Source organism: Amia ocellicauda, chromosome 3, assembly GCF_036373705.1.
Source record: "Amia ocellicauda isolate fAmiCal2 chromosome 3, fAmiCal2.hap1, whole genome shotgun sequence".
NCBI classification, from domain to species: domain Eukaryota; kingdom Metazoa; phylum Chordata; class Actinopteri; order Amiiformes; family Amiidae; genus Amia; species Amia ocellicauda.
Window position 1 is genome coordinate 36,906,158 of NC_089852.1, and position 25,118 is coordinate 36,931,275.

Below are 25,118 nucleotides of genomic sequence, written 5' to 3' on the forward strand. Positions count from 1 at the left end.
GACTATTTACACACGTGTGTGTGTAGACTCTCAACACATTACCTCCAAGAGTGTACAGTTAAAAGTATAGCCTACACCTATTCTAGAGGATTCTTAACTAATAATCCTATTTATTCCCACAAAAGTCATTCTCTTCTGCTGTACAGGCAATTGCATTTCTGATAGATCAAGACAGCTTTGCCAGGAGAATCAGGCGTGCAAGTTTGCGGGATGAGTAATTTATTTGTGTTTTAACAGCCTAGGGGGGGAGGAACCCGTTCCCGGATGGAGCTACATCTTAGTTTACATCTATGCCGACCACATTAAACCAAAGTGCTGGGTTTGCTGGGCAGCGCTCCCCCCAGGCCCGACACACCAGGACGGGACACAAGTTCCCACAACCAACCAAGTGCATATCATTGGCAACGTGAACCGAGCCAGTCCGACAGGATGAGCCTGGAGAGAGTGGAGATCAAAGCGCAGCAGAGCAGCCGCGTTAGCGCCATTGGCAGCACAGGACGCCGCTGAAAGCCTGGCGGGGTGGGAGGGGGTCTCTGCAAACTCCCCAACTGTTTAGTGTGAAAACATGGCTTTGTTCTGGAAAAGTTGGATAGCTAATGAGGGTGGAAAACACATATTTCTGGTAAGGCGTGATTTCTCAACGAAACTACTTTAGCATTTTATTGAAACGTTTTCACCTGGGTAATAATGTAGCCATTGTTGTTCTGTTATATTTCAGCCTGAGCCTATATAGGCTATCTTTAAGAGCACGCAGCATTAGTCTGTGGAAGTATTCATGACCTCTTTTAGGTTTGATTAATTGGGCTGCCCCATTAGTACTAACTACAACTTTTTATGCAGGAGATCTGCACATTTGTCCTAATAAAGATACAAACACAGTGTGATGTCATTAATTAGGCTAAACAATCTGTTCCACTGTTAAAGTTAATTCGTGTGTGTGTGTGTGTGTGTATGTATGTATGTATGTATGTATGTATATGTATAGTGGTGTTTTTTTAATTCGGTTTTTGTATGTTTTTCAGCTTTTGTGGTTGACTACGAATATCTGTCTGTTTTGGAAAACATTTGTGTTGTACTACAGTGGTCCGCAGTATTATTACCTCTATAAGATGCTGGGGGTAAGTCTGGGATTCACAATTTGTAAACTAATAAAATAAGTGTTGGAGGTGGAGTTGATTGTTGGATAATGTGTTATACATAGTAGATCTCATTATGTATGTTCTTCAGAGAATGAGTGGGGAGGGAATTAATTAAATAAGTGCCAGTAGGAGTAAATTGTTCATTTTAACCATCTTCTGTGAAATGCCAGCAGCTGTTTTATTTTTCGAGCAGGGTCCTGTTTTCGTATATGATGACATTGCATATTTATTAGATAATGTACATTTAAATTTCTCCTGTATGTTTTACGAACTGGAAACCCGAATATCTATAATAGGTATGCTGTTCTCTATATTAACGTTAATGTTATTTCAAGTCTGCAGATCTGCAGTGATGTACTGTGATTTAAAGAAGTCTAATTGTTACATAGTTTGTGAGTTTAAATATATAAACTGGTATGTTCAATCCCAATTTGTCATAACCGGGTTCTTAAAATTGTAAAGGCACATGGTTTCAGTTTTTGATAACTCATGAAAAAACTTTTACACTCCTAACAGATTGGTTATTATAATTTGATCTGGTGTATGAAGCTGTTTTCCAGAGTACATGGTAGACAAGTGAATGCATGCCTCTTCCCACTGTGTGTATGTGAATAACTTTGAGTGAGCACATGCATTCCACTATATAAAACTAATTGTCATGTTCCAGAAACGTTATTACATTTAATTTGTTTTCCTATGTACATTGCAGAGATGTAATTTTCAACATTTGAAGAAACCTTTGACTTATTCCTGATTTAGATTTACGTTTGAAAAACATACAAATGCATGTTTTCTTAAAAGAAGTAGGTCAGAAGTACACATTGTCATACTGATGTTTTGGGTGTCAATCAAACATTTAGGTTAGTGAAACATTATCCCAAAACTAGCAGAACGATTTATATTTGATATCTTTCCATCCGATTTTTTTTTTCTTCTCTTGGCAAGCAGAAATTCCAAAATATGTTGTTGTGGGCCTGTGATACTAATGTTGAGATGTTAACTGTAAAATCAACAGGTAAGGGCCTGATTGCAACTGACTCCTTGAATGAAACAGATTGGAATGTTGCCTTAGGCCTCTGAGAGCAAAAGACTACATCATAAGAAGTATCAGACCGTAACGTGACACCCCAGGGGCGGGCAGGAATCCATGTGTTTTGTGGTTTGTTTCTGACTCTGGTTGTATTTGTTCAGCTAGGATTGTGTGTTAGCAGGGCCTCAGCATCTGTCCTCAACCTCAACTGCAGCCTTGTGCTCCTTCCCATGTGTCGGTCTCTCCTGGCCTTCATCAGAGGATCTCAGAAGGTAAAGCTCAAAAACATGACCAGGTTATCTCATAATGAATATTACGGAGCAGCTGCTTCCGTGTAATTCTGGAGCATCTTCCCGACACCTGCCCGTTCTGCAACACTGCCAGCCTGCCACCTGGGTAATTCCCATTTGCTCCAGATCACTTTGCCTTTCAAAGAGTCTGCAAGTTCTGGTCATGCCCCTCAACATACAGCTATCCTCTTCTCTCTGCGCACACACACAGACACACACACGTTGAAAACTTGACTAACTATGGACACGCTATTAAGACATCAGTACATCTCCCCTAAATATAGACCATTGTAACCCATTGACACGCAACAAAATCTTCCTATTCCTTATCTGCAGGTAACTGGTAGGAAAGTAAGGCGCTTGCTGGACAAAAGTAAGACTTTCCATGTGGCTTGTGGTGTTGCCATATGTGTCTTCTCCGGTAAGAAATCGTATCCAGTGTAGTCTGTGTGCGTCTATGTCAGGGGAGGTTTTCATTGCCATATGTAATTAATTCTTGTGGGTGGGGAGAAAGTAAATGACAGGAATTAAAAGTACAACAAGAAAAAAGATTAGGGAACATTTCTCAGTTTCATGACCAACATTAGGGAACAAACTCAGTTTCATGACCTGGATTATAAGGAATTGTGGCACTTTTTTCCTAAGAAATCCAGTCCACAAAAACGATAACACAATACTGTCTATTGTGTAAGGTATTGCTTTGATTGTGTCCCACTACTTGTGGAAGTGTAGGGCTGGCAAAGGGGTGTACTTGCCTTCTTTTAGTCGTTCAAGAGTCTCGTTTGAGGATAACGAGGTAGAGCTATGTGTGATTTTTTTTTTTTAGCTTTATTTTATTTTATAAATGTATTTACTGTCTATGAAACAAGCAAGGGACAGTATAAAACCACAGGGAAGGGGTTCATGTTAGTATTAAATTGCTGTCTGGAGGCATGTTGGTACCACATTCCACAAGAAACAGCTGTGATAAACGTCAGTAACACCACAGATCCTTTTCTTTCTTTTTGAACAGTTTCTGTTGACACTTCTACAGATTAGATGCAACCGTTCAGAGGGAGAGCAAATGCTTTTAGCCAGAAGTGCTCAGGGATCTCTTTTGGGAAAGGAGCTATGTGAAATGCACAGCTGTTTTTACTGACATCATACACTGAGATCATGGGAGCAGCATATTTCACACAATCACCCTCCTACCCAAAGGCTAATAAAAGTGGTCTGTTTCCTGCCTGTTAGGATTGTGGTTGAAGGAGTCTTAGCTTGGAGAGGAAAGGAAGGATTTTACAGTAACATGGATGCACTTGAGTAGTTTTGTTATTTCAGGTTACGGGCAGTAAAGCATCACGTAGTTTGTAAAGGCAAAAGTTCAATGGACCTCTTCTTTAGAATTGAGACAGACAAGATACTCATGCATTTCTGTTCCATGTCGGAGAGAACCATAGAACGTGAATCATAGATATTAGAAACATTATTTATTGACGCTTCATATTTAACATTTTATAGTATTTGAAAAATAAGTCTATTTATGATATGGCCCATGTAAGAATCTGTAGAAATAGATCTACAGATGACTGACTCCTATGCAGTTTGGAATGACAGCGTTGGAATGGCATCGTTACATATTTACAATAAATATTTTCACTAGCAGACTGCATGTGAACAAAAGCTGTGGCTTAAACATCCGGAGTCAGTAGAAAATGAACAGATATATAAACATAAATATGACCCCTTTGTTTGCTTTGTGTCTTGGATTTCTTAGTGGTTCATGTAGTGGCTCACATGGCCAATGTGCTCAGCTTCTCTCTGCGATACAGTGAGGAATTCCCAGCGCTGAATGTGGCTCGCTACAGGGGAGAAGTATGTATTTTTTTTTTCTCCATTTTATGGAAACACATTTAATTTGAAAACAAAAACATTGTTTTAATAGTTTAATTTGTTTTTAATCTCCAATTTCCCCCAGGATCCTCGAATTATTATCTTTACCACTGGTGAGTGCTTTCATTTCCATTGTTTGTTTGGTGTCCTCTACTGATGCTGGACAGGGTAAAATGTAATAAAAAGAAAAATAACAGAATTTTTAGGTGGATACAGGAGGCATGGTGAGATCATGCACACTTATCTACGTCTCAAAAATATAGCTTTTTGTAAAGGCAGATGTGTATTTTCTTTCAGTTACATAAACTGAGGCAGAATTCAGAAAACAAAAAACTGTATTTAACTTTTAATTTCAGCAGGAGGATGCATCATCTCATGTTAGTAGAGAACATGCAATCAGACCCTGCTCAGAGTCGACTCATCGTCCTGGGCACCACAGAGCACCTGATCCGCAAAGTCCTGAGCGAGGGTCATACCTGTACAACAAAAGATTGGCTCAAGAAAGCCTACTTAGAGGGGTTATGTTTTAGATTTTCAAGTTAATTTGATCAACTAGTGTATAAATTTGAAATACTTCTTACTTAATTTCTCTCCAATGTGCTGATAACTTTTTGTTTGTTTTGTAGTTCCAGGGATAACTGGAGTTCTTTTGGTACTGATACTTTTCTTGATGTTTACAGCCTCGTCGTACTGCATAAGGTGAGACTAAATCCTGTTTCATTTCTATCTCAACATAATCTTCTTTGTAATGGAGACTGATGGAACTCTGAAGTTGTGCACATGGGTTGTTGGGATGAACAGGATGTAGTTAATGTTTCTTGCAAGTAGTACATCACAGCCTTTTTTATGGATGGATCTGCCCTATACTTACCTCTTCTTAACTTCTATTCTCCTTGAGTCTCCTTGTATCAACAGCTGTGTTAAAAGCAACTTCAGCTCACTCTGAGAGATTTTGTTATTCTTCTTCCCTTTGATCATGTCATTACTCTGTTCCCCTACCATTTACCTATTGTTGCCTGGAGCTCAAGTAAAGTTAAAGCTGACAATCAATGCAGGACAACCTTGTTAAAAGCATCTGCCAAGAGGTTCACTATAGTATGACAAGGTAAAGGCATGCATAGTCCTCAACTGCCATTTTCATTTTAATGGGCATAACACCACCTTATTATCCCCTCAATCTTTTTATAAATCTTCCTACAAAACCAAGTCTGCTCTGACATCTACATGATAATAGTCTAACTCCATTCCACATTGTCCCAGTGTGTTGAAGACTGGGACAATATATTACAATGAGTAGTCTTACCTTGTAGTGAAGTGTATTTGTTTTTAAATGTGTATGATATTCTTTTAAATGACTTGCTTAATTAGTCAGGAGTGCAGTTTTAATATGACATCCTCCATTTTTAGCTGTAAAAACACTAGCCTGCAATAAAATATTTAGCAATGTTATTATATTCATAACCTGAAAATATGTATATATTGCTGTACATTGTTAGTGATTATATACACATCTAATAGGTAATAATAGCCATTAATATAATGTTTCCTTACAGGGTATCTAGCTATGAAATATTTTGGTACACCCACAATCTTTTCATTGTCTTCTACATCCTGCTACTGGTGCATGTAATTGGGTAAGATCTCTCTCTTTCTTATTCTTATCTGTGAATTTGTCTTTGTAAACAGCCATTGTGACAGAGGCCCCAGACTTAACAGTTTATCACTTTGAGAGACGGCCTTCCTCATATAACATACAATATAATGTAGAGCTGGAGAAAAGTTTTTAATAAGAAATTTAAGTACACAATTTAGATGAAACTCTGATTAAAGATTGGTTGTATTGCTTGCGTGTAAAAATACAAAATAGGCCTTTTTTGCCGTTGCTGAACATAGCGGCTTTCTGAAGCGTGAGAACAGCTTCCTCCCTGTGCCCGAGGAAGCTGTGAATACGACTGCGATGGTGTAGCACGTTTTCCATAGACGTAACACTCATCTGAGGCACTTGTTTAATGACTGCTGGCTTTTGGAAAGGCAGGCTGTCAGAGGCACTGTGTTAAAACCTGCCCTTTGATGAGAGTGTACACATCCAGTCAGGGAAGGGAAGTGAAAAAACATTCGAGGGCAGCTGCAGACAGCATTATAAATCGTTAAAGCCCTTTCAGCCCAATCCAAGAACTCGGGGACACACCATTTTTCTGCACATACAAATATACAGTAGTGAGTGAGTTTATTTGTACAGTCCTTTTTTTGTCTTGTCCTCCACTCAAACCATTGTTTTTGTTTTGTTTTTTTTCCTCTCCCCATTTGTTGCTTTTTGCTTTTAGAGGTGTACTGAAGTATCAGGCCAATATTGACACTCATCCTCCAGGCTGTTTCAAGCCCAACAAAACTGGCCAGGACCCAGAGCCCAAGCTGGAGACTGCTCTTCAACCCTCACTTCATCATTCCCTGGGGCTTTCCCCAACGGAGAACTTTGGCAAAGTCTGCAAAGAGGAGCCGCACTTCCAGTCACACTTTCCTGAGGTTTGTGCTGAAGCTCCAGACAGACAAATGAATCCTGTTGATTTAGTGTCTATGCTGATGATGCAACATAAGCTTTTAAAAAGGAAATGACTTGCTACCTTTATGTAGATTCTGCATTATATGTAATTGGTAATTATTTCAAATGGTTTCAAAAGTGTATGATGTATACTAGGGAAAGGGGCTTCCTGCCTTTATTGTGTTGGAAAGTGTCTTAGCCATACTGCTCAGCTACAGTACTTTATATTCTCGACTGCAGTAAGCAACATGTCATCTGTGTGACAGCTGGTAGAAAGGATTTATTCCTCACTTTCTGATTGAGGGGGGCTTGTTTTTCAAGATCTAATTAAAGACCATGGTGGTTGTTGTGTTTCTTACAAATCTTGCTGTCTTACCCCTGCTGTTAAACAGCATCATTGTTTAATTATATATAAACTTGGCTTAGTTTTTTTTTTTTTTTGACTTGTGTTTTCTGTTCTGATTTTTGAAAGTCTTGGCTTCTGCAGGTGCATTGAAACTAATCTGAAAAAAGGCTTTCCATTTTCATGCACTTATTCTAAATCTTATTTAGCTGCTTACTGTGGTTTGTTCATTTCCAGACGTGGCTGTGGGTGTCTGGGCCTCTCTGTCTGTACTGCGCAGAAAGACTATACCGGTACATTCGAAGCAGCACACCAGTTACCATCGTCTCTGTCGTCAGCCACCCGTGTGATGTCATCGAGGTGCGAATGCTGAAAACAAACTTCAAGGCCAGACCTGGACAGGTGAGTGGGGCAATAATACCAATGACCGCTAAATGTCTGCAGCAACTACCTAAGACTTTGTCCTTTTATATAAAATAAGGAAGAAGGTGATATCAGATAACTAATACTGAGAAGTCAGGTAACTATTATATTTAAAAATATTTATAATACAGAAATGCTTTATTTTTGGGTACAAAACAATTCAGCTTTGTAAGACGTTTTCCTGTATTTCCTTCACTCGATTCGGTCTCATCTGATTAGGTGCACAAAGAAGAAAGTTGAGTTAAACTCTACCATTGACAATTTATTTTGCCAATTTTCTTTCAGTATATTGTTTTACAATGTCCAAGTGTGTCGTCCTTTGAAAGCCATCCTTTCACTCTCACAGCGGTAAGTTATTGTTTTTATAAATAATTGTCATTAACACACAAACAATTTTCTTGAACTCATACATCAAAAATGTCTTGGATGGATCCAATATGTTCTACTGCAATTGAACTCTAGGTCAGATTTATGAACAGGAAGTACTTTTCAAAACTATCAACCAGTGAAATAAATTAATGTTTCAGTTAGACTGGCCTTTAATAAGCCTATTTGGTGTTGGGAACATTGTCTGACACCATCACCGCAGGAATTTGACATATTAAGGGACACTGGCAACATTCTGTTTTCCACTTTATGAAATAATAATGAGTCACCATTCATTCACTGGTGGCAGCAGTGCATAAAGGCCCTACTATGTAATCTGCCCAGCCTAAAGATAGTATTCAGAACTACATTCGATCAAAACACATTTATGTGTTACTATTGGGCATATGGCTGTTCGTTCAGCTTGACTTTGGAAAACATTCAACTAACAATAATAAAAAAAGGAAATAAAGCATTAATGGCCTTTTAAATTGCAGCTTTCAAATGCACATTAGAATACATTTTGAATGATAGGGAGCGTCAACAAATTCCGTAATACAATTCAAGGATTTCAGTGAATAAACCATCCCATTCCTAAAAATGCATTTAGGCTTTTAAAATATATTGTATTGAATCTTCTGACTTAGGCCTAGACCAATATCAAAACTTTGACCTAACCGCAAATTGCAGCTAACACATTATTACGTGATCTTTTAAGTTCTGAAAAGAAGAAAGTGGCTTCAGACAAGTTTAACCAGACACAATTTTGAAATTTGATATTCATGTGTATGTCCAAGTATTTAATTGAAATGTGTTCATATTGTTGTTTTGGAGCTGAGTTTACTGATGTTCATTATTATTATTCATGTTTTCTGTTTTGCATTATCTGGATCTGTGGGGGGTGCATTAAATAACAGGAAGTGTTTAAAATTGTTAGCAGATTTCTACCTAATTAGTTCTTCCCGTCTCTTAACCAAAATGCATTTTGGGTGGGCGATGACAACATTGCTCATCAATGGCTGTTTTCATTTACTTCATTTACAAATGTTCTGAATTATACAGGAGTGGTGTACAGTTACTAGAGGTACAGTGTCTTCTCCTGTCTTAGCATTTAGAGCAAAATGTATATTATTTTTAGCAAGCACAAAGAAAAATCCTCAGCGATTCTTGTCTAACGAGAGAGGGAAATTCAGATGAGTAAAAAACAATCTTGAATCCATCGAATATACTGATTTGATTTTAAGGCTTTTGAAAATTCCAAGCTACATTAGAACCTTAAAAGATTTGGAGTCCAATACCCGGGAAGATCTGCTACCAGATATAACCAGAAAATATGAAATTCTACAAGGACCCTCTCCTAGTATATGTGACAGTATTGGAAACTTGGGGACAGGACAAATCGAATGAATACAAATGATGACAATACATAGTGAAATATCTGCACAGATTTAATCAAAATGCTGTATAATTTTGTCTGTGCATCTGGAAAAAGAGCTAATTATACATCAGTGCAAGTAATCATTGTCGATATACTGCCCATTAATGTCTCCAGAGCTGTAACAAACATGGTGCTGCAACCAATTCCAATTAAATTATTTTCAGGTCAACACCACACTAATAGTTTAGTAATATATATTGTCAGTGCGGACATAAATAAGTGGGTAAAATCCATTCTTAGATAATGGCTGATTGCTAAATGCCTGTCTGGGCAGCTCTTGTGGAAATTGGAATTATTGTTAAGAGAGGTAATAAAAAATAAATGCACTACAGGCCGAGCTTGGCATAAAGAGGATGACATAAGGCGCATGACGTGGAGAGGTGTGGGGCTCATCTGTATGACTCTGCAGACATCAAGAAGTTTTTCAACATGCCCTTTGTGTGCACTGCACATTTATCAGCTGACGAATATATTTCTTAATAATTCACCGTCAGTTTGTTTTTCTTCTCACTGTGTTCTACCAAAGGGAATCTCAAGTCAAGAGAATAATCAATGGAGGCGAATCGTATGCCTCTATGCAATGTTAGGATTTTGGATTTGTTTCGTAGAAGAGGGAGAAAGCGTTCAAAAAAGGCAATTGATAAAACACGCTTGTTGCCTATCTTTGCATGAGGCCCTTATTTCAGGAAACCCCATATTTCCTGGTTTCCTGTTGGCAGACAGTGTTAGTGTCCCCCAGGGGGTGTCTGCTTTCGCTCAGCTTCTCAATCGGGACGTCTGCAGGTAACCTCCAATTACAACCCCAGCCTTTCCTGAGACATCTACTTTCCACAGACGTAAGGTTCGTCTAGAAACCGTACAGCTTTGGGGAATGTACAGTAGGGAGACCAGAAAAGCCTGTCTATCATTTGAAACATCTGCTGCAGTTTCAGACGAAGTGTCATAAGAACAGAATTTCACATTTTGGACCTGCTGCACAGCTAATAACTCCAAGTATTGCAATTCAGTGTATTGGGATTGAGTTAATACATTCTCAGTCTGTCCGTTTAATACCATAAACTAGAGTTCTGATCCATTCATCCCTGTAAACCTCGGTCTGTTGGTCTGTTAGGCTGTATGTCTGAGAGAGATAATGGAGGTTTAAACTGCAACTGTTCAGAGAAAATATAAATGCTACAAAAGTAACTTGTAGCTATGTATTCTATTTGATGTTTAATACTTTAATTGTTGTTTCTGGTGGATCTTGAAGCACGTGGTTATTTTACCTGATTGGATATTTGGTATTTAATCAAATTCAAGGACAAAGGCTTTGTTAGCTCTTTCCCAACTTTTAACTTGTCTTATTGAATCATTGGAGTGGGTTGTTCTTTGTGGTCTTTTTATTTTGCATATGTGAGTCATCCATTAAATGTTTTTTGGTTTAGTGTCCAACAGACAGGAAAGCAACATTTGGCATCCATCTTCGAGTGCTTGGAGACTGGACTGGTAAGATGATTATAATGATGATCATAGTTTTTTTTTTTTTTTAAGCATTACATATTTACTAACACAAATTTGGTAAATACACTCTTGCATAAGGACTATAATTCCTTTGTTAATTGTCATTACAAATAAAGCACCCGAGGCTGTCCAAAAAAGTTAAATTCTAATACCACCTTGAACTAGTTGGAGGTCTGGATATAATACTGCAACGTGGGGTCTATAAACTGATTTCAGGCTCCCACAAGTCTCTGACAACATAAAACAGCATGTACAGCACATTTTTAGTTGTTGTAATAAGTATTATTAATGAGGAATCCTTTAGGAACAGAACAGAACTGAAATCTGTTACATTACGTAAATATGTATTAATGGGAAAGAAAATAAATAGAAACTGCCTTTATTATTCGGGGGAAGTTCAGTACTGATAAAGAGTACAATAGTCTTTCACTATAATATATATATTTCTTTATCCCACGTAGATTAAAATGCAAACAATTCCCTCCCAACTGATGTCTTTGCAAATCCTTTAGAATTAAGCTGCAATACACCTGAGGGTGGACATTTTATAATGCTTAATTGCAATATTGAGCTTTCTCTGTATTGCTGATTTATTTAAGCTGAAGCAACTACATTTACTGAACTGCAAAACCGCTTTTGGAGCTTTCTTTGGCACTGTGGGGAAAAAATAACTCCAGCAATAAAGAAAATGCCATCAATTTGTAAATTGATTAAGCCGGTTGCATTTAATTGTATTTATTGCCAGTGTTACATTTGTTAGTTCATCTGTGCCACTGTTGTGAGACTTCATTAAAGATAATCAATGTACAGTTTCACAATGCTTTATCTTTTTACCACTGTGTTAGGCTATAGGGACTGGTGACATGGAACAAAACATTGTTTCATGAAAATACCAAAGTTTAAGAGTACATTTTTTACTTATATTTGCATGTTTATAAAGTGGTCATGAGGTGAACTCAAAAATTAGTTGTTTTTAAGATAGCATTGTGTTGTGGCATTACGGAAATCTGAAAAATATGTTTTAAACGTGAGGAATTTGCTCTTACGTTTTAGTTTGAGAGTGGCCTAATTCTGAACTAGTGGTGAAAATAAACATTATGCATCAGCTCATTGTTTTGATTTAAAGGAGTTTGTCAATGTTTGTTAGCCATTACATTTTTTTGTTTGTTTTTTGTTCACAGAAAGATTTCAGGAGTTATTGCTTCCAGAATCAGACATGGAGATTCTACCCATAGTTCAACAAAGAAGATATCCAAAGTAAGTTCAGTGATCTGATTTTTAAAATGTATATATTTTTCACCACCATATATGTAACCGTCAGCCCTTGAGCATCAACAGCAGCGCTAAGTATCAAACGGAGGAGTGATGCAGCTCTCACTGATAGTACTACAGGCTCACAGCAATTTTGTCAGACTTTGAGCCCACTCAACCCTGGCAGCAGTCGACTAATTAGTCCCGAGAACTCTGCATTATGGGCCGTGGCCTTTGGTGGTTGTGCCATTAGAGAGATGCGATTGATGCCTTATTTAACAGGATTATACAGTGCCATACCTAAAATGGATCTAATTCATGGGCAGTGTGGTTTACGTAGCAGGTTTACCCAAGTAAACTTACTTAAGGGAAATGTTTTGCTCATTTTCACAATACACAGAACGGCCCTTATTCCAATTTGTCAAACTAAACAATGCATATTTCATAACAAGATTCTCTGAGAAGTGCTACAAAGGAGAATACATGTTTTTAGAAGTTACTAGTCTGTGGTGTAGGATTTAAAGCTTTCTCAAGAGAAAAAAGACTTAGTTAAATACTGTACAAACACTAACAAAAGCTGAGTTTGAGGGATCCGAGCCAGGGAATATCAGAAATATATTATATATATAATATAAGTGCGAGTTTTCTTCCAAATTTATATTTTCTGCTCTTGCCTGCTCTTTGGTCTTCCATTTGATGTCTAACAGAGAGTGACAGTTGCCTGCAGGGCATTGCTTAGTTTGAACTGGGCAGCACAAAAGCAGTGCTTTTATAGAGCGCAGCAGTGAATGAAGGCAAAACTGGAAAATGGCCCAGCTCGCATGTCAGCAGTTGACTTGCAGTCTTTTTTCACTGGTGAGCTTAGCTTTGTGTACAGCTAGCAACTGTTTGTGTTAGTGTGTGCGTGAAACATGCTATTTTATATTGTTACATTGTGAAAAACATGCAAAGTTCAGTTCAACTTATAAGAACTACACTTAAATAGTGTGTCTGCTGAAGCTCTCTTCTCTGGGTTTAACCTGTTCATATTTGGCGTGCTTATAAGATTGTTACTGTTACCCAGGGATATGGGGATAATCTCAAGATGTTGGTAGGCTTGAATATTTATCGGCATACAGATTTTTGTTTATCATTTTTATGCCTTTGTTTTGATTATATGAAGTATTATACACAGAACACATGTATGCTAAAAAGGATAGTTATACTGTAACTTCGTGATTTATTTTTCACAGCCCTATGATCATCCTTTGACATGGTTAATCACTTCTGTAAATTGACTTCTGATTATGGTCAAGCAATAAACAAATAAAAATAAATGTCGAAGGTTAAGATTTTACTTCTATGTCTTAAACTGATATTAGGGAGATGTTTATGCATTAGTAAATCACTCGGCAGCTAAAAAACACTAACATGTCTTCACTGAAGACCAGTCACGGGTGGATTTTTTTTTTTTAAACCAATCTATTGCAGCTAGTTGGAAAAATATCAGAATGTTTTAGAACCAGTATGAATATTATTCATTGAAAGTGTTAATCTGCTTCAAGTAACACCTAAGTGCTTTTTTTCCCAGATGGGAAACTGAGCATATGCATTTTGTTTTTTTTTTCTTCTTTTTTTTTTTCTTAATGATGCACTTGGACAATATTCTATTTTAGTGTGTGGTTTGGTTAGCAGCTTGCAAAGTCTCCTTCACATTTATAGTGATGGCGTTGTTTGGTTCTGGGCTATGGTTGATGCTCTGCACCACCATTTTTCAAGGAATCAAATTGCTTGGATTTGCTGAGCCATCACACCTTGTTAATTAATGAGACCTGAAGTGCAGGAGTTGAATGGTAAGGAAATCGAGCTGTTATTTTACCATTTATGATGGGTAAGACAAGCAGTAAGTTTTTATGCACTGCACACACTACCATCTTGAATAGATAGATGAGTCTATTTGAATGGAACTTTCCAGCAGCTTGTAATGTTTTTCTTCTAGAACTAGCCATGTTTTTTCTCAGTGTTCCTCCGCTTCCTCTTGCTTGGATGGACATTTTGAGAGCCCTGCCCTGAGATATCTACTCCTTCTGTTTTTCCAGGTTGTACATAGATGGGCCATTTGGGAGTCCTTCTGAGGAAGTGTTTAACTATGAAGTCAGCCTATGTGTTGCAGGGGGAATCGGAGTCACTCCCTTTGCGTCTGTCTTGCACACCTTGCTGTAAGTCAGGTGTTCACCTTCTCTTTCAAATCATTGTGTTTTATTCAAGATGGTTTCTACACTTTTAAATACCTAACACATATCAAAAGTGCATCACAAACTAGTAGGAGTTTAAAGTGACTGACTGTTTTGTTTGTATATTTGTAGAGATGAATGGCAGCTTTATAAACTGAGGAGACTCTATTTCATCTGGATTTGCAGAGAACTTCAGTCATTCCATTGGTTTGCTGATCTACTGTGTGCTTTGCATCAAAAGGTTTGTATCTTTTTTTTTTTTAATTTCAGTGTCTAGGACACACATTTGGAAATGTATATGAATTGCACTTTAAATATACTGGTTGGACAATTACTAGTCTCATACCTAAGACTACAGCATGTGGACATTTCTTGCCAGTGCTTACAATACATTGGATAACCTACAAATATTTCAACATACAGGACTTTGCAAAAGTTTTAGGCAGGTGTGAAAAAATGCTGTAAAGTAAGAATGCTTTCAAAAATAGACATGTTAATAGATTATATCTATCAATTGACTAAATGCAAAGTGAGTGAACAGAAGAAACCTCTACATCAAATCAATATTTGGTGTGACCACCCTTTGGCTTTTTGAAGGAACTCGGCAGGTAGGTTGGCCCAAACATCTTGGAGAACTAACCACAGTTCTTCTGTGGATTTAGGCAGCCTCAGTTGCTTCTCTCTCTTCATGTAATCCCAGACAGACTCGATGATGTTGAGATCAGGGCTCTGTGGGGGTCATACCATCACTTCCAGGACTCCTTGTTCTTCTTTACACTGAAGATAGTTCTTAATGACTGTCGCTGTATGTCTGGGGTCGCTGTCATGCTGCAGAATACATTTGGGGCCAATCAGATGCCTCCCTGATGGTATTGCATGATGGATAAGTATCTGCCTGTACTTCTCAGCATTGAGGAGACCATTCATTCTGACCAAATCCCCAACTCCATTTGCAGAAATGCAGCCCCAAACTTGCAAGGAACCTCCACCATGCTTCACTGTTGCCTGCAGACACTCATTCGTGTACCGCTCTCCAGCCCTTCGGCGAACAAACTGCCTTCTGTTACAGCCAGATATTTCAAGTTTTGACTCATCAGTCCAGAGCACCTGCTGCCATTTCTCTGCACCCCAGTTCCTGTGTTTTCATGCATAGTTGAGTCGCTTGGCCTTGTTGCCACGTCGGAGGTATGGCTTTTTTTGCCGCAATTCTTCCATGAAGGCCCCTTCTGACCTGACTTCTGTGGACAGTAGTTGGGTGTACAGGGTCCCACTGTTTTCTGCCAATCCTGAGCTGATGGCTCTGCTGGACATCTTCTGATTGCAAAGGGAAGTAAGCATGATGTGTCTTTCATCTGCTGCAGTAAATTTCCTTGGCCGACCACTGCGTCTACGGTCCTCAGCGTTGCCCGTTTCTTTGTGCTTCTTTAAAAGAGCTTGGACAGCACATCTGGAAACCCCTGTCTGCCTTGAAAGTTCTGCCTGGGAGAGCCCTTGCTGATGCAGTATAACTACCTTGTGTCTTGTTGCTGTGCTCAGTCTTGCCATGGTGTATGACTTCTGACTTCAGTCTTCAGCAGCCTCACCTTGTTAGCTGAGTTTGGCTGTTCCTCACCCAGTTTTATTCCTCCTACACAGCTGCTTCTGTGTCAGTTAATGATCGTGTTTCAACCTACATATTGAATTGATCATTAGCACCTGTTTGGTATAATTGTTTAATCATACACCTGACTATGCCTACAAAATCCCTGACTTTGTGCAAGTGTATGGATTTGATGTAGATTTTTCTTCTGTTCACTCACTTTGCATTTAGTTAATTGATAAATATAATCTATTAACATTTTTGAAAGCATTCTTACTTTACAGCATTTTTTCACACCTGCCTAAAACGTTTGCACAGTACTGTAATTTTTAAAAGTTTTTTTTAATATGATGACATAGTGCCATCTAGTGGGTATATATGGATTTAGACAATGTACCTTTGGATGTTTGTGCATATTCCAACATCTGATGTTCTGCACACTTTAAAATTAGAAACATGTATAATTATAATTATAAATGTATAATAAAAATTATTGACTTAAAACTTATTATATTCCACCCCTTATAATTGTGTACACATTTTCACTCGCTTACTCAAAATTATACCTCATTATGCTTCATTGGCCAATGGTATCATTCTCTTAATTCAGTGTGTGAGGTTGAAATGAAGATTCTTACACACACTGAATTGAAATCCACCATATGATTTTGCTTTACAATTTTTATGAAGGTGGTGCAGAATAAAAAATTCCCTGTATATCCATAAATATTGATCTGATGTTATACAATGGCAACAGCACTGTGTGTGTGTGTGTGTGTGTGTGTGTGTGTGTGTGTGTGTGTGTGTGTGTGTGTGGGCGTATATATACTAGCTGTTACAGCTTCTAAAGGCATGGCCCAAAGTGCATTATTTTTTTCCGATTTCAATTCCATTGATACCATTAGTAGAGGAAGGGAGAATTCTCTATAATGGTATGTGTTAGCTTAGTTAAACAGTTTGGATCTTTAAATTAAATGGGGGGGGAAGGTAAAAACAAATCCAGATTTTGTATGAACTGTTCAGTGAAGGGAGAGAGCTTTATAAATCTCAGCATCATGTCTCAACTCCCCCTCTAAGTTAACAGATCAAACCTACCCACTCTATCTGTTTTTCACCACTGGCTATTGGCTTCCAAATACTTCATATGCATGTATATGCATCTTTCGCCCCTCTCTATAGCTTTGGCAAGAAAACCGGCCTGACTACTTAAATGTCCAGCTTTACCTCAGCAAAGCAGATGGTTTACAGGTACAGTGCAATGCCTTAATATTGAGAGCCCTTTCTTCATAGGATGGGGGGTAAATAGTGATGAGAGAACTATTCACATGCCCTTGCCAGACTTTGGGAGAGCTTCAAGGTTTTTGCTCAAAGTGATTTTAAACACTTATTGCTGCACATATTGGTCTCTGCCAAGAGTTAGACATAATGCTTAGGCAACAGTGTCTGGGGAAACTGCTATAGAGGAAGTCTGCTTATTTAAATCACCCCTTGACTTTGATCAGTGGAACGTATCTCAGTTGTGATTGTAATGGCCGCATTCTGATGTTTTGGTGATTTTAAAATATAGCTACTTGTAATATGCTTGAGCTGTGCAAAAATGTAATGTCTGGAAATGTTGGGTTAAGAGCAGATTAATTAAATTTGTTTTTGCAATTTACATATTTTTTATTATAATTTTGTTCTCGGGATGGGAAGCTTAGCTCACAGTTCTGTTTAGAAAATTAAATCCACCACTCTACCAAAATATCTGGCATTTTCAGATGCATTTTTCACTGAATACTGTTTTTTAATTATTATTTTAAAGCTTGTCTACACACTTCAAACATTCATTTGTTTTGAGACGTTCATTTCCAAAATTCTCTGACTATATGCCAACAATGTATAAATGACTGAAACGAGACATGGTGAATGGTCTTGGTTTCATTGTTGGCTGATTGGTTTATATTGCAGTCTTCATAGTTAGGCAGTTTTCCAGGGTACATCTTCTGTCAAATTTCCCTAGGCTTCAGCCCTTCTGCACTGTTCACAGATGTATATGTTGACGGCCATAGACTTTGTCCTGTATGGGACAGAATGTAGGCAGTACAACAGATGTTCAAGTAATTGACAACAAATAACATTTTAATTAGCCTATTGAGTCTTCTTTCACTTCTTTTAAAAGTTGTGGAAATTAAAAACAAAACAGAAAAGGCACTCGGAAAGGAACATTTGGCAGTTAATAAAGCAACATTCCTTCTTCTAGCAAGCACAGTGCAGGCAGTGTTGCAGTTTCCAGAAGTTTTATATTTGTCTTTGATTAGAACACCTGCTCTGAAATATAGGATTTATACTAGAGTAACTCCTTGAAAGCAAGCCACGCAATCGTTTTTTTCATTCATTTAATGTGTTTATCTCTGTATTTTGTTCGTAGAGTATCAGTGGGGAGAGGTACAGAGCTTTGAATTCTAGGCTACTCATAGGAAGGCCAAGGTGGAAACTTCTCTTTGAAGAGATTGGAAAATGCAACAGACAGTAAGTGCTTTTTATAATAAATTGGGACCGGTTTAAAAATGGTTTCCTTCCCACAGATGGATTAGAGCTTTATATTTCTGTTAATCTTAATGATGCATGTTCCTCCAAATAGTGGTATTGGGATCTTATTTTTTTTTTACTTGCAGGAAACGTGTTGGTGTGTTTTGCTGCGGGCCCAAGGAGATCTCAAAGACCCTGCACAAACTCAGTAACAGTACTGGTTCCTTTGGTACCACATTTGAATATAACAAGGAGTCATTCAGCTGAAATGAGGTCTTTTTAGAAATCTTTTTTTATAAACTGAAGTGTGGTGATGGGAAAGGACAGTGAGGTGAAGAAGAAGAAAAGGATGCATTGTTTCTTTATGCAGGATGAAAAATGGCTACAAGATCACTGGACAAAATCCTAATTTCAAACAAATGGCAACCTCATAATGTTAGCTTTAACATGTAGCAGAATAAAAGGGACGTTTACGAATCTGTAATAAGCATGACTTTTTCAAAATACTTTTGTATTCTGAAGCAGGATAAGTTTAAGAGGTATTATACATTTCCAGCTTTGAGAATTGTGGGGGGAAAAAAGTGTAATTTGATGTAAAATGTGCTTAATGTAATGGTGTGCAGATTTGTCAATCATTATATTCTATGCAGTTTGTCAAAACGTATAGTCAAAGTCAAAGTGTAAATACAGGTATAATTTAAAAATCTATAGTTCTCACTGTTGCAGAATAGTTCTCTATCACAGTCATAAGAATGTTTCGCATTAAAATAATTTTAAATATTTTCAATAACTTTTTCAAGCATGTTAATGTTTATTATAGTTTTTCAATTACAAAGGCATTATATTGTATATCTTGTATTCATTTTAATTAATTTTGATTCACTTTGAAAGTATTTTCCTTTTGAACACTGAGTTTATTGTGAAACATTTAATTTTAATTTATGGAAAGGATCAACTCCAATGTCCCCAAGTGCTTTTCATATTCCTTTTTATTAATAAAAGAGAATTGCGGTTTACTCCGGTGTCTTTCATTAGGAGCTTTACTGTACCTATGCAACACATTAATAGGATGAATTTGAAATCCTTATAATTTATTGTAAAATCAGATCGTTAATACAATGGAAATTAGAATTGTATGTCTTGGAAATAAAGGAACAATTAAATTAGATCAGGGGTTCCCAAACTTTTCGACCCAAGTACCCCTTTGCCTCACAGAATTTAGCCGAGTACCCCACTGGAAAGTAGCTCACGATAAAATTGTGTGAGAGCGGGGGGGGTTCACGGCAAAATTGCATGCAGACTGGAAAAACTTGCGACAGTGGGCAGAGGCGATTCTAGGGTATGTGGGGGCCCCAGGCAAAATAAATCCTGATGGTGAAGCCGGGGGGGGGGGGGGGTGGTGTGGTGTGGTGGAGTTTTCTCCCGTTAGAGCGTTGGGGGTTCCCATTTGGGGGCCCCAGGCAATTGCCTGGGATGCCTACCCCCTTGTGGCGCCCCTGACAATGGGTTGGGCTGACAGTATAGTCGTCGAAAGGCCTGATCACTTACATCCGCCATTACATTTTATTTCTTGCACACAGTTTGGGAACCGCTGAATTAGGTGGTTAAGCCGAGGCCTTGTTGTTTTTTGCAAACAACTCGCATCATATTTTTATTAATGTCATCCCAGCTAGGGTGACTCATTTCAACGTCTAATATCACCCGTAATAAGGGCAGCCCATTCGTATTTTTGTATTTATTTTGCTTGTGTAAACGGTTACTTCGAACTTTACAAGGATGGTAACACAGGCATTGTTGTATTGACCACACGACATCCCACGTTAATGTTCATCATCATAACGACGTAATTTATGTGAAGTTCATGTAAAAGTAATGGGCTGAAGGAGTTAAAACGCTATATGAAAATGCAACCAGGGCTACAGTATTATTTTTTTAACTTCATGCATACTGACATGCATCCTACCCCGGTTGGACAGTTTCACATTTGGACTTTGGTTTACTGAAAACCTAAACGCTAGCCTACAGCCCACGGTTATGGCAGGTAACACCAACATGGGTGTCAACCTGTCAATGCTAAGGAACCCCAAGAAGATTGTATGGCTGTGTGCCGCTGTTGCCTCTTCTCTCCGCCTGGGTCCATTGGAAGCGTCAGATGAAGCCAAGGTAATGGGACTTCTTAATAAGTGAACAAAACATGCATAAGTGATTTGTTTACACAACAACCGATTTACAACAGGATACAGACCTTGATGTTTAATCTCAGTCTTACAGTTAAGTTGCTATTTGCATATATTATTTGCAAATATATATAGGCAGCACTGTGGAGTAGTGGTTAGGGCTCTAGACTCATGAATGGAAGGTTGTGGGTTCAAATCCTAGGTGGATAGTGCTGTTGTACCCTTGAGCAAGGTGCTTCACTTAGATTGCTCCAGTAAAATGCCCAGCTGTATAAATGGGTACAAATGTAAGTTGCCCTGGATAAGAGTGTCTGCTAAATGACAAACATAATAAAATAATAATAAAAAGTACATAGTACTGGTAATATTTTAACCTTATGTACAATAATAACCACAAGAGTACATAAGTAAATCAGTACAGTTGGCTAGTAAAGAGTAAAATGTGAATTCCAATGATCTCCAAATGACTAGATTTAAATTAATGAAATCACTAATACAACCACATATCACCAGTATGACTGCTCTAAAAGCACAGAACTTACAGAACAGAATTACAGTATACATTACAGGAAGAATGAACAGCAGCTTAAATGTAACCGAGCACCAAAACCGATATGCTTTAGTGTCTGACTAGGAAATGCAGACGATCCAGGCCTGCGTGTTCCCCAGGCTGATGTACACCGCAGGCCGTCACGGAGAGGCACCACTGTCGGTGCCCCACTGACGGCACAGCATCACCATTTTATCTGTACAGTTGCACAATTATAGTTAGATTTGAAATTGTCTTAGTGAACTTAGTGAGCATGTACAGAAGTGTAGTGTTAGAGCAAAGGGGGTAACTGTCTTTCCCAGGGTGCTTATGTCTCAGTCACAGGCGGACGGCCCTGCACCTGACAGCTACTCAGGGGAGGCTGCAGACCGTGGGTTTCCTGATGGATTGTGGTGCCAGCGTGCACAGCACCAACAGCCCGATGGAGTCCGCCATCCAAGATGCCGTTCTCAGCAGGTGAGCGACTGCCTGCCCTTGCATGACTGCTGTCACACCCACTACATGTGTCCCTGATGATTTAACAAGGTTTTGTTCTTTACCATGCTTTAGTATTTCCCCCCAACAGATTCTGAATTACGTACTACATGAATAGGTTGCGTGTCACACTGCAGGAGTGCAGACATAGTGGGAGAGCTGGTGCGTAAAGGAGTGTACCTGGTGGAAGATGATGCAGTCCTGGGGGTTGAGATGTGCAGGTGAGGCAGTTTGTCTTTGTCATCTCAATACTTTTTTACAGTCTTCCGCTGGTGAGGCATTTCTTGGAACCTGTCCTAATCCTGTCACTGCTTCTCTCTCTCGCTCTCTGGTGCATGCTGGGAGTGTGTGGGAGGGGCCTGGAGTGAGCGGGAGTGCTGCTGAGAGCTCTGTCCTTTGGCTGTCTTTTTTTTCGTGTTTTACTTTTTCCAGTTTGTTTATATTGTCTTTTTTTCAGTTTTCTGTTTTTTCTTATTGTGGGGAAACAGGGGAGGGCAGGGGAGGGGGGGAGTAGTGGTATTTTTCCAGGCCAGTGTGGCCGGTTCTGAGTAGTTGTACCCCCTGAATGCGTCTTTTGAGAAACTGACTAGACGCCATGGAGTCAAGATTGCCCCGGTGCAGTTCTGCCCCTTAGAAAGGTATGTGTTAGAGGTTGGGGAGGTAGTAGGGTGTGATAGCATCAAGTCTGCCTCCCGTATGAGTGGTGCCATTGTTATCTTCTTAAAAAACACTGATTTGGTCAATCAGCTTGTGGCGAATGGTATAGTGCTAGACTGCACTTTCAGACTGCACGTGGCTCCTGCCCGAAAGGTAACGCTGTCTAATGTCCCTCCATTTATTCGGAATGAAAGGCAGCTATATATGATCCTAAATAACAACAATGAGGATCTTAATGTCACTTTCAAATTTAAGATTGACAATACCGACTACGTAGTGTTCACTACTTAAGTGAACATTAAGTATATTAAGTGTTTCAGATGTTGGAGTTATTGATGAGGAACAGATGCACAGGGTGTAGCCGAGATGGAGGCAGGCCATGGCACAGCAGTACAAGCCAAGGCGCCAGGTGGAAGTGGAAAAAGAAAAAACTGAGGTGGAATTTAATACACCAAGGAAAAATGCACTAAGAAGGTGCTAGGAGGGGTAGCTTCCAAAAAGTGGAGCATGGGCATTGTTGGGGTAAGTAGTGGTAGCAAGAGACCTGATGGGAAAGGTAGTAAAGCTGGGGTAGTGAGTGGCTTGGTGGGAAAAGGTTTGGCTACATGCTGGAGCCCCCGGGGACGTCTCATGCTCGGAGAGTGACAGTGAGTGCTTCAACGATTCCTCTCTTGCCTCCGTGTCCTCGGTGAGTTAGAGCTACAGTGAAGGACACAGCTTTCTTAGCATCAGGAGTTTTTTAGAGAAAACGAAGGGAAAGAGGTTGGTAGTAGTGGAAGGCATCTCATTGCAAAGGGCTCTGGCACTGACAGTTTCACTGATCTGGTGGACTATAAACTGCTCTCCAAAGCTCTGGCCATTCAGACTGAGGGAGGTCATGGGGTCTGTGGTACACGCTTATCAGACATACTGTGTACTCGGCACGTCAATTTTTGAAAATTGTCCGAGTTATTGGGTTTGAATACTAGGCTGATTTCTCTAGACCAGGAAAAAGCGTTTGACCGGGTTGAACACCAGTATTTGTGGGGGTTCAGCCCTGTCTTTGTAGCCATGATTTAGGTGCTCTACAGGGATATTTGCAGTGTCTTGAAGATCAATGGGGCGCTGAGTCCTCCCTTCCTTGTGGAGACGGGTGTCAGGCAGGGCTGTGCTCTCTTAGGCATGCTCTATTCTTTGGCCATTGAACCCCTGCTACAGCACAATGTCATCAACAGACTATCCCTGCCACACTGCCACAGGAGCGAGAGGGGGTGCGAGAGTGACTGGGTTGCTGGCGCTGGCTGCTCCCCCAGCTTTCCTACAGAAGCAGGACACTGATCATCAACAACCTGGTGGCCTCCACACTGTGGGACTGGTTAGTGTGTGTAGAGCCAGCGACCGGGCTTCAGGGGGAGCTGCAGAGAGCCGTCCTGGATTTCTTGTGGGACGGTTTGCACTGGCTGAGGAGAGGAGTGCTGTACCTGCCCGGGGAGGAGAGGGGGCAGGGCCTGATCGATATCACCAGCAGGGTGTCTGTCTTTCGTTTGTAGTCAGTACAGCGGCTACTGTACAGCCCCCTTTTCTGCCCTGGAGTGTGCTGCTTCACCAGGTGGGGGCGCTCCAGCTGGATACAGCTCTGTTTCTGATGGACTGTAGCAGACTGGATCTGTCGGTACTTCCCAGATTCCAACATAGCCTGATGAAGGCCTGGGGCCAGCAGAGGGCCAAGAGAGAGGTGTGACTCCTCACGCTGCAGGGGCTCCTGGAAGAGCCAATTGTGTACAACCCCTGGATGGACACGCCCCGCACCTACGCCCCGCACCTGCTCCCCTGCCTTCACCCGCCTGCTGGTTGTGTCCCAGCTCACTAAGCTGGTCCACCTGCTGGGTCTGCAGCAGGGCAGCTGGCTGAGTGCAGAGCTTCTGTGTGGCGTGCTGAGGCTGCACTCACTGCGCTGTGTGGAGCGATATCTGCTTCAGCTGCATTCCGCCCTCCCCGATACACCAGCTTCGTTCCATAGTCTGTTGGTATCCCCCGCTATCACTGAAACTGTTGTTCCCCTAGGGCCACTGCTGGACAGTGACGGCCTGAGTGCGCATCCCCTGGCCACCATGGATGGCAGGGCCCTTTACAGGGTCTGTGTGAAGGTGTAGCACCAGGGCTAGCTCTCTGATACACCCTGGAGAGCCAGGCTGGGGCTGGGGGAGGACATTGCGCCTGCCCGGAGCAGCCTGTACAAGCCCCATTGCTGGCGATCTGCCACCATTATTGCGGTCAATTCTATTATTGCCGTTCTTAACCCTGCTGTGTATGACGTCTGCCCATTCTGTGCTCAGAGAGAGATGGTGTTTCACTGTTTTAGCACATGCTCCCGGTTGTCACCCATTTTTAGTCTTATAACCCGCCTTTTTACAGATCTTAACCTGGTTTTATCTTTGGGACGAGATAATCCAGAAAGACCAGACGTGGAACAGCTGGCGAACTTCTTGCTGGGCCAGGCGAAAATGGCTGTTTATAAGAGCAGGAAGAACAGAGTGTGTGGGGAGGACAGTGAGGGTGCAGTGAGAGTGTTTGCCATGCTGATCAAGTACAGAGTCAGACTGGAGTTTAACTATTACAGACTGATGAATGATTGGAGAGTTTTGAACAGGTCTGGTGTATTAATGATGCACTTCGTGAACTGTATGGAGACGAGTTGGTTTTTAGCATGTAATTAATTTATTGGGTTTATCATCTGATGGTTGTCTTGTTGTGTGTATTGGGTTGATTTCTTTAAAGGTGTAAAGATCA

General features: G+C 40.0%; 1 protein-coding gene across 3 annotated transcripts; it reads left to right on the top strand.

Moving 5' to 3' along the window:
- The first annotated feature begins 272 nt into the window (after nucleotides 1–272).
- Nucleotides 273–19,507, top strand: nox4 (NADPH oxidase 4). 3 transcript variants are annotated; one of them, XM_066699275.1, is made up of 18 exons: nucleotides 273–622; nucleotides 1,023–1,118; nucleotides 2,331–2,441; nucleotides 2,796–2,880; nucleotides 4,213–4,310; nucleotides 4,414–4,441; nucleotides 4,955–5,027; nucleotides 5,882–5,962; nucleotides 6,653–6,851; nucleotides 7,448–7,612; nucleotides 7,919–7,981; nucleotides 10,862–10,922; nucleotides 12,119–12,194; nucleotides 14,267–14,386; nucleotides 14,534–14,642; nucleotides 17,160–17,228; nucleotides 18,391–18,491; nucleotides 18,638–19,507. In XM_066699275.1, the coding sequence occupies exons 1-18, from the start codon at nucleotides 566–568 to the stop codon at nucleotides 18,756–18,758; spliced, it is 1,713 nt and encodes a 570-aa protein (XP_066555372.1). In that variant the 5' UTR covers nucleotides 273–565; the 3' UTR covers nucleotides 18,759–19,507. The 3 variants fall into 3 exon arrangements, with proteins under 3 accessions (XP_066555372.1, XP_066555374.1, XP_066555375.1); XM_066699277.1 differs by having other exon boundaries at nucleotides 2,796–2,832; XM_066699278.1 differs by lacking the exon at nucleotides 273–622 and having other exon boundaries at nucleotides 2,335–2,441.
- The last annotated feature ends 5,611 nt before the right edge of the window (nucleotides 19,508–25,118 follow it).